This window comes from Periplaneta americana, chromosome 3 (assembly GCF_040183065.1).
Source record: "Periplaneta americana isolate PAMFEO1 chromosome 3, P.americana_PAMFEO1_priV1, whole genome shotgun sequence".
Taxonomy (NCBI): domain Eukaryota; kingdom Metazoa; phylum Arthropoda; class Insecta; order Blattodea; family Blattidae; genus Periplaneta; species Periplaneta americana.
In genome coordinates this window covers 114,925,269-114,946,276 of record NC_091119.1, presented here as the reverse complement: position 1 = coordinate 114,946,276, position 21,008 = coordinate 114,925,269, and the positions used below count along the sequence as shown (strand labels likewise).

Genomic DNA, 21,008 nt, shown 5'->3' with positions numbered 1-21,008 from the left:
TGCCTGGTCCATCATGAAGGAAAGATCTGGTATGTTTTGTGTGTTATTTGGATATATTGCTACTGCTAAATATTTCTGTGAACATATAATATATGCTGCAGTTTGGTGTTTGTTTTATTGTTGTTGTTCCAGAAGGTGTTTTGAAAATTTTAAAGATGAAGACCAAATGGAAACAATCACTACATTATACAATGGCACTGATAGAACATTCACCTGTACAAAGACGCCAAAATTAAATCTTTTTTTCTTAATGAAAATACAAAACGATGGCTTTCGCAGAATTGTTAGTTCACAAATGACGAGCATCAAAATTTTATAAAAGAAAACAACAAGAGGTTGAAAGAAATGACGTAGTCGACCTAGTGTTCGACTTATGCAAAATGTTCCTCTTTCTTGTCTTCTTGTACAGGAAATGTTCTATTTAAGAAAACTGTGGCTTTTCGTATTTGGAATCCATAACCAGGAAAACACTACAGCACAGTTTTATTGCTACCATGAAGGAAAGCTAATTGAGGCCCCATTGAAGTCTGCACATTTCTCAATGACTACATAAATCATAAGTGAACTTGACTCAGTGGAAGAACTACATGTGTTTAGTGATCCTTGTGGCGGACAGAATCGAAATAACACTGTTTTTTTAATAGGTTGTTTTACAACGCTTTATCAACAGCTTAGGTTATTTAGTGTCTGAATGAGATGAAGGTGATAATACTGGTGAAATGAGTCTGGGGTCCAACATCGATAGTTACCCAGTATTTGCTCATCTTGGGTTGAGGGAAAACGCCAAAAAAACCTCAATCAGGTAACTAGTCCCGACCGAAATCGAACCCGGGCCACCTGGTTTCGCGGGCTACACGCGCTGTTACTTCACAGTTGTGGACAATAACACTGTTGAACGTTTCCTTATGTATCGAACAATGACTGCCAAGTTTAAGATAATTCAGCACTATTATCCTGTACGAGGTCACTCGTTCTTCCCATGCAACAGGGATTTCAACGTAATAAAAAGAGTGATACAAAAAAGACAGAAACAACTCTGTGAAACAATATGTTGAGATGATAGTTAATTCAAGAAAAACACAGAATGCTTTTCAAGTCAAGATTATTGGACATCAAGATATCATTGATGTTAAAGAATGGTGGCCACACTTCTTAAAAAGAATCTTAAATTGCTCTAAATAGGCACATGAAGTAAACGTTTTCACTTGCTAACTGCCAGCATTTGACCTATAAACAGAAAACCACAGGCTATGTCGTTTCTTCGGAATGGATAGATGGATTGAATTGCAAGACATACAAACTTTAAGGGAAGAGGAACACCTCTGCTCCTAGAAATATGGCACACGACTCCAAAGTTCCTATACTTCCCAAGAAGCTGCAAGACATTAACAAAATAATTAAATATATTCCATCAGAGTATAAGTTTTATAACATTCTTCAATGGCCACAAGAAATCCTATCCAATCTGATGAAGAAGATTAGTAGTTAAATTGTTAATTAAAATTATTTTTAATACAACATCACAATTTATAAAATTCTTAAGATGTTTGACTGAAATTAAATAATATTCACACTGTGTTAACTATAGAAATTTAACTAACAATAAATAGCAGATTAAACCTGTGTTTAATTGAGTTTCTTTGCAAATTACTCATGAGAATTGTTAATTTATTGGAAAAAGGAAGAATGTCCATCAACTTCAAAAGAGGATGGATTCAAAAATATTTATCGAATGCGCTAAAACGACCCACCATACAGTTCAGGAAACTTAGTTCTACAAGTTTGTAATGCATCAAGAAGCTGTAGGAACAATATTGTAAGTGTTAATAAGTTTTTCTTAGTTTTCTCAAAACATAGGTGCATGGACATTCTTCCCTTTTCCAATCAGTAATTCAATTATAAAGTTAACTTTTGTAATTGGATGCTAGAAAAAGAAAAGAGCAAAGAAATTAATCCTAGATCGATTTTTTTCTAATGAGTCTTAATTTCATCTGAATGGCCATGTAGTAACATATAACAATGAGTAGTGGTTAAGAGAGAAGCCAACAATACTGAATGAGACTGTAAGGTGCAAAAATACCAGTGTAATGTATCATCAGTGTCCATAACACTTTTGGACTACTGTTTATGAAGGAAAGGCATTCTGGCTTTCTGGAAGAATTTTTTGATGAATTAACATATTTTCAGCACTTACAGCTAATGCATTCATGACGAATTGCGCTGAATATTTGAGAGCAGAATTATTAGCAAGAATCTGTGGCCTCCTTGTTCCCTAGATCTCACACCTTGTAACTTTTACTTCTGAAGAATGCTACAATTCAAATTGTATACAACCAGTTCTGCTTACGATAGAGAAACTTAAAATACACAAAGAGAACTTATTAGAACTGTTGCATGTGAACGACCATTTCTTAATCAGATATGAAATATGTGAGAAGGATGAGTACCGATACCGAATGTTGTTGTGCTGTGCTTTAGACAAACTGGTTTTGCGCTAGAAATGAAATACCTAGCCACCTCAATCAATAAAACATAAAATTGTATATTGTGCGCTAGTCACATGCCCAGTTTAAATAAAATACCATATTTCAATATAAGAGTCACTGACAGTTTGTAAGTCCTGCACTGTAGCATTGTAGTCTGAGACATAATGCCTAGGGTTTGCATTACAGAATGTATGTTGGTTCGATTTCTCATGGGTGAGATGTGAATTTATAGCATTAATTTTTTGTACTTACAGCAAAATTTTAAAAAATAGTAGCATTATATAGCAGTAATTATTTGAAGCAATAGCATTTTATTACCTAAACCTATTTTGTTATTGTATGTTTTTGAGATGAAAAAATTAAATTAAGATGTATAAATGGTAATATATATACCTGATCAGTGTTACAATGACCAGTTAAATAACTATAGTTTCAATTATGTTGCCCCCCCCCCCAAAAAAAAACAAAGCGAACAAAAACCATGAAAAAATACACTTATATGTTGAGGACGACCAATTTTGCTATAACAGTATGACATTGAATGAACATTCTTCAAATTCAAATGCAACCACCAATTATTGTAATTTAAATAACAATGATCAAAACATTACAAACAGCTAGTGACTCACTTCAACCTGTCTGGTAACGATATCCATGCCCACTTGAGAAAGTAACAGAGTTACCCTCTATAGTCCACATCCTCTGTAGCAGACGAAAACAAAGATCAATATTATGCATGCATTGTTCATGATATACCAGACTCCTCAAAAAAGAAATTCCAGGTCATTTCCTGAAGAACGAAACAGAAATTGAAAAATGTATTCAAATTGAAATTACAAAAAAGATTAAACATTTTTTGAAATCACTCGTATTTCACAGAAAGCGAGAAAAAGAAAACAACTTATCGCAGTATAGGTCATTCGTTATCATGTGAAACAAAATGCATTCGTGCACCATAGCTCATGGGAAGAACCTTATAGTGGGGGTAAGCGAGCCAGATAGCTTGCAACTCGAAGTGTAGCAAGGGAGAGATGCTTCTCAGTACACTTTTTCCTTCCCCTCACACGCAGGTTAAGTTTCACAAGACACCGAATGGCCTATAATATTTATTTATAGCTTTAGTTCGCAAAAATGAAACTGGCTTCAAAGAGTTACACGAAAGAGTTGGACTTACAGTCGTCTGTACAGACCCTGATACTAATATCATTCAAGCCTATGACAGAACCTGTGATTTTCATCAGAGGAATAGCAACTTCAAAATACCCAGTTGGATCAAGAATTTGGAGAAATAGCTATTCACAAAACTGGAACTGATCTGCAATCTGACTGAGAGGATTATAAGTCTGCCAGAAAGGATTTTATATATAAGATTAGGAAGTCAAAGAAGTAAGCTTGAAGAAACTACTGTGAGATCAATGAATTGCCTCCTGCAGCAAGATTCCCCAAAGTCCTTTCCAAGAACCTGTCTTTTCCAAATTGTGAATTTACCACTACAACTGAAGAGATGATAAAGCTTCTGATGGAAGAGCATTTTTCTGGTCATGATACTGAGCAAGCTGCAACGGAAACAGAGGACACAAGAAGACCATGACATGTGGTCTTCAAAGCAATTTCTAAAATTGTATTCTATGAAGGGGTTAAATGGGTTATATGTAGCTTGTTGTTTGGTCAACTGTCTGAGGACAGCTTTGAACCTTTAAAATCACACCAGTAAGGCAACTAAGCCAGGAGATAATGGAACAGGGTACCCAGTTCCTTTCCCTCTCCATGTCATACAACGCTGACTATTCTCAGCGATAAATCTCTTGCATTTGACGAGAACCAATTAAACATTGCTGCGGCGTTGTAGTGTTGCTGACTTGTGCAAGAGAGTGACATCTCGCGTGAGAGGAAGGAGATGACCATTTTCCGAATTTGTTAACATTTATCATGTCGTAGTTCCTATGATAATCAATCCTACAGTAATTTTTATGACTGATAGATGAATGTCTAAGGGAAGCCTGGAAAAAAATTAGAAATCAAAATCTTTCTTAAAAAGAGAAAACAAAATAGTCACTTCTTGTTTAAAATAGACATTTGCATATTGAAAAGTTGGTAACTAGCAAACTTTTTTATTTTTCTCTTTAGATTGGGGGGGGGGGGGGGTAAAGCGAGAGAAATGTTGAAAAAGAATGAAAATTAGTTTTAAAAGTTCATGTTCTTCAAAATCTTTAGGCCTATAGGTTTGCAAGTTACAGTGAGTTAAAGGGACGTTTTTGCTTGGCGAAAGACTCAAGATGTAATATTTTGAGAAAGACAGATTTCCGCAATATTATTAAAAAAAAAAAAAAACTCGTAAATTATAAATTAACAAACAACGAGAGCATATTACTAGAACTAGACAGAATAGTCGAGACTTAATACGCATGTTAATATGTAGGTTAGCATTTCATTATGATCTAAATATTGATTATTCTCATTTTAATGATATTCAAATCGCTAAAACAAATAAAATGAGATAAAATGGGGTAAAGGGTCAAATGGATTATGTCTTGCTGCTGAAAACGTTGCTATTCTTAAGATTCAAGATCCCCCACAACCATTTAAAAACTTGCTTATAGTAGTACATCTGTTAACAACACATGTTTTAAATAATATAAGAGAGAGCAACACTTTATTCCAAGTGGTGCCATTTGATGACAAAGCCTACTTCCAGCTGAGAGAACAATCCTCTGTTCTTACAAATGTATTCTATTTCAGACAATGTCAGGTCTAATGTAATACCAAGCTTAAAAGTAGAATTAATTGAACAACTCCGGAGTGTATTGCATGGCAATAACAGTTACATTCATACTTCTAAACACGTTGAAAATAATTCAGGAGCAAACGACTTATACCTTATAATAAACTGATTAGACCGATTCATTAATAATAACAAAGCTGTAGTCCACACCTGTGGAGTAACGGTCAGCGAGTCTGGCCACAAAACTAGGTGGCCCGGGTTCGAATCCTGGTCGGGGCAATTTACCTGGTTGAGGTTTCTTCCGGGGTTTTCCCTCAACCCAATACGAGCAAATGCTGGGTAACTTTCGTTGCTGGACCCCAGACTCATTTCACTGGCATTATCACCTTCATTTCATTCAGACGCTAAATAACCTAGATGTTGATACAGCACCATAAAATAACCCAGTAAAATAAAATTAAAAACAAAGCTGTATTTGGAAATAGAACAGATTTAAGTCAATGATATTTATTTATAACAAGACGTGCAGCGAAGCGAATGAGTATGGCTATTACAACTATAAAACTAAAGGCAGAGATATTTTCTATCTTCATTCTTTCCTCTGCTTAAAGCATTACTGTAAATTATAACAGCATAGTTGAAGTTAAAAAATTAGAATATATAACTAACACTAATGATTTTATTTATATTCCAGAACAGGACAGGTACAAACTAACAAAATTCTCCTTGTAATTTATAGCCTTTCAGCCAACTCAATTCAATCCATATCAATATTTATTTCCTTAAAATATGGTTTACTTTCAGTGCAATAATGCAGAATGAAAGTGTCAGGGCATAAAATAAATAAAATGTTCGTGTGTACTTGTCCCTTATTAATTTTGCTTACCTGTTTCTCATCAGTACCCTGTGAGAGTCTGTCTATGTGAATCAGTAGTCGCTTTATTCCTTCCTCCTTATCTGCAATCACACACTGGAGCTCTCTGGTCTTCCTCTTCAACAGATTATTCTCGTTATCAGCTTCTTTCAGACGTTCAACACAGTTTCTCATAGCATCAATTTCAGACTCCAAAGCAGCAACTTCTTCATATTTTGTCTTATACATTTCTCTCTCTGCTGCTATAATCTCCATGTTTCTGGTTTTCTCCAGTAAAGCTAGATATGCTACTTCTATACTCGATAATTCATCTAATCTCACTTTCATTCTATCACGTTCAATTCTTAAAACATCTGATTCCTTTGCTCTATAACGGAGTCTCTCCAGTTCTGTATCAATGTCAACATAATCTTGTAACTTCATTCTCAGCATATCCCTTTCTGCAATAAGATTATGAATATGTGCTACATTCAATTCCAATTCATGATAAGCAGCTTCAAGACCAGATAATTCGTTCAGCTTCAATTGCAGAGAATCACGTTCACTTCTCACAATATTTAATCTTTGTTCTAGTGCCACATAGTAAGCACCACGTTCTCTCAGGCTTTCGAGTTCTGAATTCAACACACCAAGTTGTGAATATGTGTCTTCAGTCTGAATTCTCAATGCATCTCTCTCTCGTTTCAAGGAGTCCTTATCTTGTTCAAGAGCATCTCGCTCCTTCTTCATGGCTTCCAGTTTATCTATTAGACTAGGAAGTCTAGTTTGACTAACAGAAGCTAAAGCAGCTCTTTCCTTTAAATCATCTCTCTCTTTTTTTGTAGCTTCCAAGTCACTTATTAGATAATTAAGTCTTTGTTCAATATCAGAAGAATATGGTACTTTGCCAGAAATTATGCCATCAATGTCAATACCAATATGTTTAAGAGCTTCTAACTTCTGTCTTAACTTGTCACACTCTTCAGAACTTGCAGGGGGTGGTGGCACATGGCCAGAAACTATACCATCAACATCAACTCCAGGATGCTCAAGAGCTTCTCTCTTCTGTCTTAACTTCTCACCCTCCTCAGAACTTGCAGGGGGTGGCACACGGCCAGAAACTACACCATCAACATCAATACCAATACGATTAAGAGCTTCTAACTTCTGTCTTAACTTGTCACACTCTTCAGAACTTGCAGGGGTTGACACATGGCCAGAAACTATACCATCAACATCAACACCAGCAAGCTCAAGAGCTTCTATCTTCTCTCGTAACTCTTTGCATGCTTCAAGAGCGCCATTGGAACCCTGCACATGACCAGAAGCTATGCCGTCCACATCTATGCCAGCATTTTTAAGTGCTTCCAACTTCTGCTTTATTTCGTTACATTCTGATGGAAATGTAGCACCATCACGGAGAGAGTCCAATTCTTCTTTTAATCTGTCAGCATCATCAGCCTTTAGTTTCAACTCTATCAATTTGTCTTCCATATCACTGTACAATTTCAATGTGTTTCTTAAGTCTTCAACTTCCAACATTAAGTTTTGTGATGTTTCTTCATCTTCTAATTCCTTTATCTTTTTCTGATATTTATCACGTTCCTTTTGCAATTCATCATATGTTCCGCCAAGAAGCTGTTTAAGACCAGTATTTTCACTCAGTAGTTTGTCTCTCTCATTCCTTATGCCTTCCAGTAACTTCACTTCTCCTTCCAAATTAATGATTCTATTCTTCAGTATAGCTTCATCCTGACTAATGCCACCCATCAACTCATCTTGTAACTGTTTTTTCTGTTTCTCTAGTATCTGATTCTCTTTTCTCAAGTCATTTACAAGTGATTCCAGCAATGCTGATTTTCCAGCCAACATATCTTTCTCTTCTTCATTGACTGCCATCTTTTTGCAGAATGCTTTTAGTTTCTCCAACTCTTGCTTAAGCAATACTGATTCTTCATCTGGAGAGAGATCACTTTTTGTTATTTTATCCATCTCAACTTCGATAGCAGCAAGCTCATCTTTCATACCAAAGCCTGGTTTAGCTTCCAAAGCCTTCAGATGGGCCACTGCTTCTTCCTTCTCTTTCCTTAATCTGTCCTGTAAAGTATTTCAAAATTCACGTTGAAGAAATTCTAAACGTCAAAATTTAGCATTTTCCTTTCAAGATTAGATACTATTACAACGAAACTATGACGCAGCATTATAAGAGGTTGCAATCTTATAATCATACCTTGTTCTGTAGTAGACAGAGTGATTAGTCTTATCCTGTTTCCTTTTGTTTGAATTTCAGCAATCACTTATCATAGTGTCAAAATCAGAATTAAGTAAAACTATGTAGGTTGTATTATAGAAAATATTGTAAAACCTCCACATAGTCAACTGATGTAGGTCAGACAATGCAAGTCGGACTTCGAGATCTAAGAGTGTGCTCAAGTGTTGGTCCAAATCACACTTGAGCTGATTAGCCTACCTGATGAGGTTTTCTTTCTTAAGTTTTATCTAAATGTAAGGCGAATATTAGATAATTCCACAGTGAATCTTCAGATTCACATCATTATCACCAATTCCACAGAAAGTACAGAACAAGTCTGTGGTGCATCAGGAACACAGAAAAATCTCCAAGTAAAAAATAAGGAAGACAAAAATTGCTGATAACAGAACTGGAAAATCAACATTCAGCTGTTTAAAGCCTTATGTATGTGTAACTTTTATATTCATTCTTTCAGAATAATCAACAAACATGGCATTCATAACATCAACCAAGATATCTTAAAGTAATTTGGCACCTTAATTTGAATTAATTTTTTCATACTGTGGTATTCCCTAAATAAAAAAGTACGTGTGTTTGCATGAACTTGATTCTTTAGGCATACATAGAAAATAATTCAAAACTTTCTGCAAACCAGAGTGCACTGCGTTTTTTACATTTTGAAAAATCTTACATTGTGCAAGTAATTTACCCATATGAAGGTAATATGGCCAGAAGAAACAAAATGGATTATTTTGGAAAGAAAAACATTTCTTGGGGATTAATAAAGTTTGGACTGCAAATAATGGTTCTTGGATTCAAAAATATATTCCCACAAATAATTTGTGGCTAGATCTATAAAACATTGCAATTTGAAAAAAAAAAAATAAAATAAAATAATAATAATAATAATAATAATAATAATAATAATAATAATAACAATAATAATAATGATGACAAAGTTAACAAACACAGAGGAAAATCAATGGGTAGGTCTACATGTGTGACAAATAAATATGCCTTTTGTGAGTCCAACACATTCCTAATGCATGTACACATCACAAATTGCAAACAGTAGCATATTCGTGTGGCCATATTACCTACATCCAGAATCTCTCGAAAAATCAGCTATTTTACAGTTTATTATGAATGCATTTTAAATAAGCACTATATGTCTCTAACGAGCACCGAACAGTTATAAACTGTTATATAGAAAATATAATTACCAATTCTTGGAAAGGAAATACAAGACAAACTTACCTACAGCAATATTATAACACCGTCTTAATCCATTGCCACAAATCAAATAAAGAAGGCCTGTGGAAGCAGTTGTGCTATTATCCACTAATGTTGATGATCATGTACACTTCCTAACACGTGGTTCGACATATTGGTACTAATTTTATCATATCAATTAGCTATCAATCAGCTATAGAACAGTAATGTGACCATTTTATTATTTATTTAGTTTGTTATATAATGATGCTGTATCAACTACTAGGTTATTTACAGTCGATGAGATTGGTGATAACGAGATGATATTTGGCGAGATGAGGCCGAGAATTCGCCATAGATTACCTTGCATTCACATTACGGTTGGGGAAAACCTCGGAAAAAGCCCACCCAGGTAATCACCCCAAGCGGTGATCAACCCCTGCCCGAACGCAACTTCACACCAGCAGTCAAGTGCCTTAACTTACTGAGCCACGCCAGTGGCTTGTGGCCATATTTGTACCTTGGCATAGTACATCATCAATGATGGAGTAGATTAAGGTTACTAGTTAATATTAGAAAGAAGAATAAGATCCATAACAACAAATATATGTCAAGAAGTATTGTACATACGTATGAAAACAGACACTTCTTAATCTATGATCTCAACCAAACACAATCTTGTTTGTTACAAGTTATTAAGACTGACTTATTGTGACATCATCTTGAGTTCTATTGATTTTAGTATAAAAGTCAGCAATGAAAATGTTATTTTCCTTATGTCCTATGGAACATTCTAGGACTGTAGAGTATTAGATACTATCATCAATGTTGGGATAACTATCAGAGGTAGACACTGGTAGGTGTCTTCACACGTTTTGTCAATTTTTGACAGGCCATTTATTGACTGCTTGCTTTGTCATTGTCCCAGTCACTGCTGCAGTGCACTGTCACGATCTATCAGCAGGAGGAGGCGTGTTTGGATGTGTTTTGATAAACACAGATAGGAGTACGTACCTCAGTTCTAGTTTCACTTTGGTTGAGTGTAGTTCATTTCTCTCATTTATGTGGTCAACAAAATATTCATTAAGCAAACACATACATCGTACATAAAGAATAAGAAGTCATGTGGCAAAAAAGAGTGTCTTATATTTTGATAATGGCCCATGACTTTTATATTCTTCTGGTTTATTTTGTTTCACTAATATTTCTTGTGAACAACAAAAATTTGAACGTAAATTTCCGTGTATAAATAAAATAATAAATTTAACTGATAGATTTAACAAAACAGGTTCTTTGGATAACCGTAAAATAGGAAAAAAAAAACTCTGTGTGCTTATTGACTTAACAAAATAAGAGCTGCTTTCGAACATAGTCCACAAAATTCCTAAGACATGTAGCTTAGGAGGCAGAATTTTCTAAAACTTGATCAAGGTGAGGAACAAAACTGTTGAAAATAAAGCTTTCATTAATTCCAGACATTCATGAACTACAACCTCAAGATTACAATTATAAAGTTAACTTTTGTAATTGGAGCTAGGAAAAGAAAAGAGCAAAGAAATTAATCCTAGATCGATTTTTTCTAATGAGTCTTAATTTCATTTGAATGGCCATGTAGTAACATATAACAACGGGTACTGGTTAAGAGAGAAGCCAACAATACTGAATGAGACTGTAAGATGCAAAAATACCAGTGTAATGTCTCATCAGTGTCCATAACACTTTTGGACTACTGTTTATGAAGGAAAGGCATTCTGGCTTTCTGGAAGAATTTTTTGATGAATTAACATATTTTCAGCACTTACAGCTAATGCATTCATGACGAATTGCGCTGAATATTTAAGAGCAGAATTATTAGCAAGAATCTGTGGCCTCCTTGTTCCCTAGATCTCACACCTTGTAACTTTTACTTCTGAAGAATACTACAATTCAAATTGTATACAACCAGTTCTGCTTACAATAGAGAAACTTAAAATACACAAAGAGAACTTATTAGAACTGTTGCATGTGAACGACCATTTCTTAATCAGATATGAAATATGTGAGAAGGATGAGTACCGATACCGAATGTTGTTGTGCTGTGCTTTAGACAAACTGGTTTTGCGCTAGAAATGAAATACCTAGCCACCTCAATCAATAAAACATAAAATTGTATATTGTGCGCTAGTCACATGCCCAGTTTAAATAAAATACCATATTTCAATATAAGAGTCACTGACAGTTTGTAAGTCCTGCACTGTAGCATTGTAGTCTGAGACATAATGCCTAGGGTTTGCGTTACAGAATGTATGTTGGTTCGATTTCTCATGGGTGAGATGTGAATTTATAGCATTAATTTTTTGTACTTACAGCAAAATTTTAAAAAATAGTAGCATTACATAGCAGTAATTATTTGAAGTAATAGCATTTTATTAGCTAAAACCTATTTTGTTATTGTATGTTTTTGAGATGAAAAAATTAAATTAAGATGTATAAATGGTAATATATATACCCGATCAGTGTTACAATGACCAGTTAAATAACTATGGTTTCAATTATGTTGCCCCCCCCCCAAAAAAAACGAACAAAACCATGAAAAAATACACTTATATGTTGAGGACGACCAATTTTCCTATAATAGTATGACATTGAATGAACATTCTTCAAATTCAAATGCAACCACCAATTATTGTAATTTAAATAACAATGATCAAAACATTACAAACAGCTAGTGACTCACTTCAACCTGTCTGGTAACGATATCCATGCCCACTTGAGAAAGTAACAGAGTTACCCTCTATAGTCCACATCCTCTGTAGCAGACGAAAACAAAGATCAATATTATGCGTGCATTGTTCATGATATATCAGACTCCTCAAAAAAGAAATTCCAGGTCATTTCCTGAAGAACGAAACAGAAATTGAAAAATGTATTCAAATTGAAATTACAAAAAAGATTAAACATTCTTTGAAATCACTCGTATTTCGCAGAAAGCGAGAAAAAGAAAACAACTTATCGCAGTATAGGTCATTCGTTATCATGTGAAACAAAATGCATTCGTGCACCATAGGTCATGGGAAGAACCTTATGGTGGGGGTAAGCGAGCCAGATAGCTTGCAACTCGAAGTGTAGCAAGGGAGAGATGCTTCTCAGTACACTTTTTCCTTCCCCTCACACGCAGGTTAAGTTTCACAAGACGCCGAATGGCCTATAATATTTATTTATAGCTTTAGTTCGCAAAAATGAAACTGGCTTCAAAGAGTTACACGAAAGAGTTGGACTTACAGTCGTCTGTACAGACCCTGATACTAATATCATTCAAGCCTATTAGAGAACCTGTGATTTTCATCAGAGGAATAGCAACTTCAAAATACCCAGTTGGATCAAGAATTTGGAGGAATAGCTATTCACAAAACTGGAACTAATCTGCAATCTGACTGAGAGGCTTATAAGTCTGCCAGAAAGGATTTTATATATAAGATTAGGAAGTCAAAGAAGTAAGCTTGAAGAAACTACTGTGAGATCAATGAATTGCCTCCTGCAGCAAGATCCCCCAAAGTCCTTTCCAAGAACCTGTCTTTTCCAAATTGTGAATTTACCACTACAACTGAAGAGATGATAAAGCTTCTGATGGAAGAGCATTTTTCTGGTCATGATACTGAGCAAGCTGCAACGGAAACAGAGGACACAAGAAGACCATGACATGTGGTCTTCAAAGCAATTTCTAAAATTGTATTCTATGAAGGGGTTAAATGGGTTATATGTAGCTTGTTGTTTGGTCAACTGTCTGAGGACAGCTTTGAACCTTTAAAATCACACCAGTAAGGCAACTAAGCCAGGAGATAATGGAACAGGGTACCCAGTTCCTTTCCCTCTCCATTACATACATTGCTGATTATTCTCAGCGATAAATCTCCTGTATTTGATGAGAACCAATTAAACATTGCTGCGGCGTTGTAGTGTTGCTGACTTGTGCAAGAGAGTGACATCTCGCGTGAGAGGAATGAGATGACCATTTTCCGAATTTGTTAACATTTATCATGTCGTAGTTCCTATGATAATCAATCCCACAGTAATTTTTATGACTGATAGATGAATGTCTAAGGGAAGCCTGGAAAAAAATTAGAAATCAAAATCTTTCTTAAAAAGAGAAAACAAAATAGTCACTTCTTGTTTAAAATAGACATTTGCATATTGAAAAGTTGGTAACTAGCAAACTTTTTTATTTTTCTCTTTAGATTGGGGGGGGGGGGTAAAGCGAGAGAAATGTTGAGAAAGCATGGAAATTGGTTTTAAAAGTTCATGTTCTTCAAAATCTTTATAGGTTTGCAAGTTACAGTGAGTTAAAGGGACGTTTTTGCTTGGCGAAAGACTGAAGACGCAATATTTTAAGAGAGAGAGATTTCCGCAATATTATTAAAAAAAAACTCGTAAACTCTAAATATCAACTGTCGTCAGTGGCTGTTAACATAAAACACAATCTTTTGTCCCTCGTTTATCACTACTACTTGCTTTAATCAATGGCATGGTGTAACAAAAATATTCCTTCACAGGAACGAGAAATGATCTGCTTCTTGTGCAACAGATAAAAAACGAAGGGAGAATCATAAGAGTGTGTCTCTGTTTTATGTTTTCTTATAACTACGTATCTTAAGTGATGCAGGCACTCTAAACAATAGCGCTCTTGTTCCAGAATATGTTAAGTTCTAACACTGCACTATAACCCATATCTTTAAAATAATTGTATAGAGGGAACGATCTGATATAAAATTATGGTTTTTTTTTTCTGGCATACTTAGAAATTCATTCTCATTATACCTAGAAAGCTATTGAATTTCATAATTAAATAAATTCCCAACCATCAATGTCCCCTTTGATAGCAGTGCTCTTTTATTATGCAACACTGTGCACATCCTCTGATTTGTGGAAGTTGTCAAGCCATTGTTGGTAAAATGCAGGAGATTTGCTGCGGAGAATAGTAACATATTACACTGGTCAGACTTGAGATGTACACAAACAATTATTGTTCTTCCTCTGACACATTTCGTTGAGATGTATTGCCTGTATAATAGATGTACACATCGGCCAGAACAACAATCAGAGGCAATTCATAGTTTACTATGCTTTAAATCACCAGGTGAGGGAGGTTCATATGTGGCCCTTCTACAATAAGGTCTGGATATTATCATTAAACCAATTAAAAGAATATTCAGTTTCCGCATTGTTACAGGATATATTCAGAAATCTTGGAGAAATGTAAGGGTCGTATTCTTACCAAAAAGGCAAGGAAAGGTGATTTTACCCAAGCTGAATCTATCAACCAATTAGCCTATCGTCTTTTATGTTAAGTCACTGGAAAAAATTGCTCGACAGATATGCAAGAAGAAGTGCTTTGAAAGTGCAACTACTTCATCATAGACAATATGCCTTCCAGCATGTAAATCCACTGTTAATGCTCTTCATCACCTTATTTCAATGATTGAAGGAGCAGTTAATCAGGGTCACAGTGCTTTGGAAGTTTTTCTGGACGTTGAAGGAGTATTTGATAATACAGTAGAATCCCAATTATCCAAACTATAAGGGTCATGGGCAATCTGGATAAGCAAAAATCTGAATATACGGAGGGTGAGAGCGCTATATAGTTTTTGATCCTGTAATCCTAAAGGGACAAAGGAAGGACCCAGTAATGTAGAGAGATGTTACTCACACGTACATAATAAATGAGTTATTATTCGTAATAGAGTAAAGTATGTAACTGACTTTTAAAAACTTTGTTATTGTTATCGTATATACAAGGTGATTCAGTGACTATGTTACAAACTTTTAGGGATGATAGAGGAGATATTTATGAATAACGTTCATATAGGAATCTCTGTCCAGAAACATCCCTTTTGGTAGTTACAAGCCTAGATATTATGTTAGTCAGTGTAACAAGCTAGAATCGAACTTAAGGCCATCCTTTTGAAGTTTGGTTGCAGACGACCTGTTTCTGCAAATGTTGGTGACTTTTCATAAACATGGGATAAGCTAGTTGGCATCATAAATAATATTTTGACTCATTACACCTTGCACTGTATGTTCGAGTAGAGAGGATTGGAATCTGGTCAGGGATGTGATCACTGTTACTAAAGTAAGTTAATTCTTTTGAACCATATAAATTTGCAGGTCCTGATTCGATCATACCTGCTTTGCTGCAACAGGGAATTTACTCACTGCAGTCTTTACTTTGCAGAATCTACAGCGTCTGCCTAGCCTCTGGTTATGTTCCATTGGTTTGGAGACAATCAAAGTGACATTTATACCGAAACCTGAGGCCAAGGCATATTGTCCAATAAGTCTCTCCTAATTTTTTCTCGAAGCATTGGAGAGATTAGTGGATAGGCACATTAGGGATAAATTGTTGAAGGATTTTCCTTTATACAAGAACCAATTTGCCTATTTACCTGGTAAATCCACAGAAGCAGCACTTCATCATGTTATATGATCTATTGAGAAGGCGTTGGTTTTTAAGGAAATTGCCATTGGAGCATTTATAGATATAGAAGAAGCATTTGATAAAACTTCATGCAAAGTGGTGTCAAAAGCCCTTCAAGAGCATGAAGTCCCAACACCTATTTGTAGATGGATTCACTTTATGCTAGAAAATAGGCAAATTACCATGTGCCTATTTGGGGAAACACCAAAGGTGACTACGGCCAAGGCTTGTCCTCAAGGTGATGTTCTTTCGACTTTGCTTTGAAACCTGGTTGTGCATGCCTTGTTGTGAGAACTCAATGGGGCTGGGTATTTTACTATTGGATTCGCAGATGATATTGCTGTGATCTTTAAAGGCAAATTTGCTAATACAGTTTTCGAAATGCTCCAAGTTGCACTGAGAAACACTGAAGCCTGGTGCTTTCTGTTAATCCTAAAATAAAATGTTAGTGGTATCTTTAACTAGAATGAGGTCTAGAGGGAACTTAAAGGAACCTACTTTTTTTGGTGAAAGGATACCCTACACTTCACAAGTTTAGTATCTAGGACTCATCTTGAACAAGAGATTGACTTGGAAAAAGCACTTAGATTACTGTATTGCCAAGTCCTACAGGGTTTTTTGGAACTGTAGAAGAATGCTTGGTAAGACTTGGAGTCTAAAACCTAGGATTATGTATTGGATATACATCACTACGGTAAGACCTTTACTCTCTTATGCTGCACTTACGTGGTGGCCAAGAGTTAAATTAAGGAACTGCAGGACTAAACTTAAATTGCAAGGGGTGTTCTGCATAGCAATAATGGGAGCATTTACAACAACTCCAACTGCGGTAGTGGAAATGCTGATAGGACTCACCCCATTATTACACATCAGGACTCACCCCATTATTACACATCTGGGTTGAGGCTGAGGCCCTCATGGCATTCCATAGAATTTGCCGCCAGACAATGGTGTTCAATAATGAACACTTGAATCACCTCAGACTCCTTTGGGACGACAATGTTTATTGCATTCTCAATATGAGAACTGACATTTTGGAACCAAGGATTTCGTTTGACAAATTCAATGTCACTTCAGAGCGCAGTGAATGGGAAAGTCAGGTTAGACCTGAGAACAATAAGAGTCCAGACTGGTATACTGATGGTTTCAAAACCAAGTCGGGAACTGGTGCTGGATTATTCGGAAATGGCACCAAGCTTTCTTTTAGCTTGGGTCAGTATGCTACAGTCTTTCAGGCTGAGATTTTTGCTATCTTAGCCAGTGTTAGGGAAAGTATTAGAAAGGGCTACAATCCTAGACACATTCTTATACTTTCAGATAGCCAAGCAGCACTTAAGGCGCTGGAGGCCCCCTTGGTTATATCAAAACTGGTATTGCAGTGTCTTTTTTTTAATGGGTTATTTTACGATGCTTTATCAACATCTAGGTTATTTAGCGTCTGAGTGATATGAAGGTGATAATGCCAGTGAAATGAGTCCGGGGACCAGCACCGAAAGTTGCCCAGCATTTGCTCGTATTGGGTTGAGAGAAAACCCCGGAAAAAACCTCAACCAGGTAACTTGCCCCGACCAGGATGGTATTACAGTGTCGCAAGTCCCTCATGATACTGGCTGAACATAACATAGTTCAACTGAAATGGATGCCAGGACATGTAGGGATTCACGGTAATGAAAGAGCACATGAGGCTGCTAAAAAGGGAACTGAGATCCCATTTATAGGACCTGATCCTCTGCTGGGACTATCTTTAAGATCAGTTAAGCAGGTTACCAGGGACTGGGCTCTAAAGAAATATAAAAACTACTGGAACTCAAGTGAGGACTGTAAACACTCAAAGGCCCTCATAAGAGATCTTAATAAAAACAGGTCAAGTGACCTGTTAAAATTGAGCAGGAAACAGCTCCGCTGGGCAGTTGGATTCCTTGCAGGACACTGTGCCCTCAAGAAGAACTTGTACAGAATGGGACACAATATCAACCCAATCTGTACTCGTTGTTCACAGGGAGATGAATCTGTAACTCATATACTGTGCAAGTGTAATGCACTCGCTCATCAAAGAGCTCTCATCTTTGGGAAACATTTTCCAAAGCTTGATGAGTACAGAGCGTAATTTTAGGCCCTAAAAAGTGGCATTTTAGGCGCCTAAAATAGCCTCTTAAACGCCTTTATTTAGGCTCTATAAAATAAAAAATAGGCCTTTTTTTTTTTTTTGTAAAAGAATGTCACTAATATAAGAGTGTTTTTCATTCATCAATCACATTTCCATAATTTGCTTTACAATAGACGATCAGCACCTATTGTGGCTATTGTGTGTCACTGACTGCTGTACTTATAAATGGTGAGAAAAAAGGGAGGGGTTGTTATCTGTCTTGGAATGTAAGAGAATGCTTATTCGAGTACAACCCAGTGAGTTTGTGTTAAATTGCTGACACACAGAGGAAGATATAATAATAATGATAACAACAACAATAATAATAATAATAATAATAATAATAATAATAATAATAATAATAATAATAATAATAATAATATGTCCTGCAGGAGTTCTTTTACATGCCAGTAAATCTACTGACATGAGCCTGTCGCATTTAAGCACACTTAAATGCCATTGACCTGGGACGGGATCGAACCCGCAACCTCAAGCACAGAAGGCGAGCACTATACCGACTACATCACCCAGGCTAACTGAAAGTTGAAATTTTAGGATTGAAATGAGTAGCTTAATATCAAAGATGGACATCTGACCTCAATCGAAATTTAGATAGCTGTGGTTTTTTATACAATTTTCATGCTCTTTCCAGTTATAGTGAAACCACATGCAAACTCTAACACTACATTTATAAAATAAATTGTGTTAAATATTACAAAGAACACTGTGAATTAAAAAATTGCCTCAGGATCAAAACTATGCAGACGACAGATGTCCGTCTTTGATATTAAGCTACTCAAATATTGTAACAATGAGAAGGGATGGCCCGGAGGTACTTCTCTATTGCGTTGCTCACTGCTAGGAAAGAGTTGTTATCTGTCTTGGACTGTGAACGGTACAGGATGCTAAGAAAAACAGTAAACAATTACGAAAAATGGTGCAAAAATTTTTAAAACTTAAAAATAGGCACTAACGTCGAAATAGGCATTTTTAGGTGCTATAAAACCCCTTTATTTGTACCTTTATTTCCATGAAAAATGTAAAATTTACACTTAATGTTAAATCTCAAGCCTGTATGTACCAAGGAAAAAAATAGGTGTTTGCCTAAATTCCGCTCTCTATTGATGAGCAAATGAGTAGCTTAATATCAAAGATGGACATCTGACCTCAATCGAAATTTAGATAGCTGTGGTTTTTTATACAATTTTCATGCTCTTTCCAGTTATAGTGAAACCACATGCAAACTCTAACACTACATTTATAAAATAAATTGTGTTAAATATTACAAAGAACACTGTGAATTAAAAAATTGCCTCAGGATCAAAACTATGCAGACGACAGATGTCCGTCTTTGATATTAAGCTACTCAAATATTGTAACAATGAGAAGGGATGGCCCGGAGGTACTTCTCTATTGCGTTGCTCACTGCTAGGCAAGAGTTGTTATCTGTCTTGGACTGTGAACGGTACAGGATGCTAAGAAAAACAGTAAACAATTACGAAAAATGGTGCAAAAATTTTAAAAACTTAAAAATAGGCACTAACGTCGAAATAGGCATTTTTAGGTACTATAAAACCCCTTTATTTGTACCTTTATTTCCATGAAAAATGTAAAATTTACACTTAATGTTAAATCTCAAGCCTGTATGTACCAAGGAAAAAAATAGGTGTTTGCCTAAATTCCGCTCTCTATTGATGAGCTATCAACTGTCCCAGTCTGTAGTTTGATTCAGTTCATTAAGAACATCAAACTATTGGACTAATGGGATATCATGACGGGGATGCACAATAGATCTTTTAGGTCGCAGTGCTAGGGCTGTTATAGCCCCCCCCCCTTTTAAATTCAATTCAATTCAATGTATAAATTTTGAAGCAAACCACCATGGTAGTCTACTGGCTAGAGCACTGGACTTATAATCCCATGGACCTGGGTTCAATCCTTGGCATACCTCCGATTTATAACTTGTGTTGGGCAAACCCATGGTCCAGGTAACACAGGGGTTTTCTCCAGGAGCATGGGTGAATGACGAATAGTCAAGTATTTTTAATTAGTTAAAAAAATATTTGGAGCACATATGCCAAATCGAACCTACTTACTTCCTGAATACAAGGTAGGAGAGGAAATAAATTTGAATGTTTAGATTAATACATAACATGGGGGAAAGATCTTCCAAATGTACAAAGACTTCATAGCAGTAAATTTTGCTACTCTATGTTTTTATGTAGGTATCCAGTCCAATATTGGATACGTTTCTAAAGAAATTGAAGTGATTTGAGAACTACTACTGGCATATGAGAAAGAAATACTGAATATATTGTCATTTAACGCCAACTACTAAATCAACAAATAACATGAATATGAGATTTTCATTTTCACATATACAAATATTAGTATACCTGGACTTTTTGCTGAGTTTGAAATTTGGTGTTAACTTCTGCCAATTTGTCCTTCAAATTTGTGTTTATAGACAATATTTCGTTTACTTGATTCAGTTTTTTCATAGCTTCTTTCAGATACAAATCCTTTTCATCACAATCTTGCTGCAAAGCCTAAGTAACAATAAACAGAATAGTTCAGTTGCTTAATAATAGGAATGACAACCAACACATTTAAATATTGACATACACTTGTTTCAGCTGATAATTTTCAGTGCAACAGAAACTGTTTTGACCATTGTTCATTAACTTTGCGATTTTATTACAATAACTGATCTATATGATCTAATAAATAAATGTACTTCTATAATGTGACTAGATAAGTTAGTATTTATTATGGCCACGAAAAATGTATTATTAACGAGCTGGCCATAAGAATTATTCACAATCTTCAGGTTTCTCCTTAATTCTACAGTAAAATTCGAGTGAGGAGTAACACTGTTACAAATAGG

At 35.6% G+C, this 21,008-nt stretch overlaps 1 protein-coding gene across 3 annotated transcripts in view; it reads right to left on the bottom strand.

The window, feature by feature from the left end:
* Positions 1-21,008, bottom strand: part of LOC138696399 (putative leucine-rich repeat-containing protein DDB_G0290503) — a 260,919-nt gene that overhangs the window by 137,383 nt on the left and 102,528 nt on the right. The window contains exon 14 of one of the 3 annotated variants that reach the window (XM_069821308.1): positions 20,518-20,670. The exons of the other annotated variants lie outside the window; for them this stretch is intronic. Coding sequence (XP_069677409.1) covers positions 20,518-20,670 — 153 coding nt within the window. The remainder of the gene's footprint in view (positions 1-20,517; positions 20,671-21,008) is intronic. 3 annotated transcript variants of the gene reach the window in all.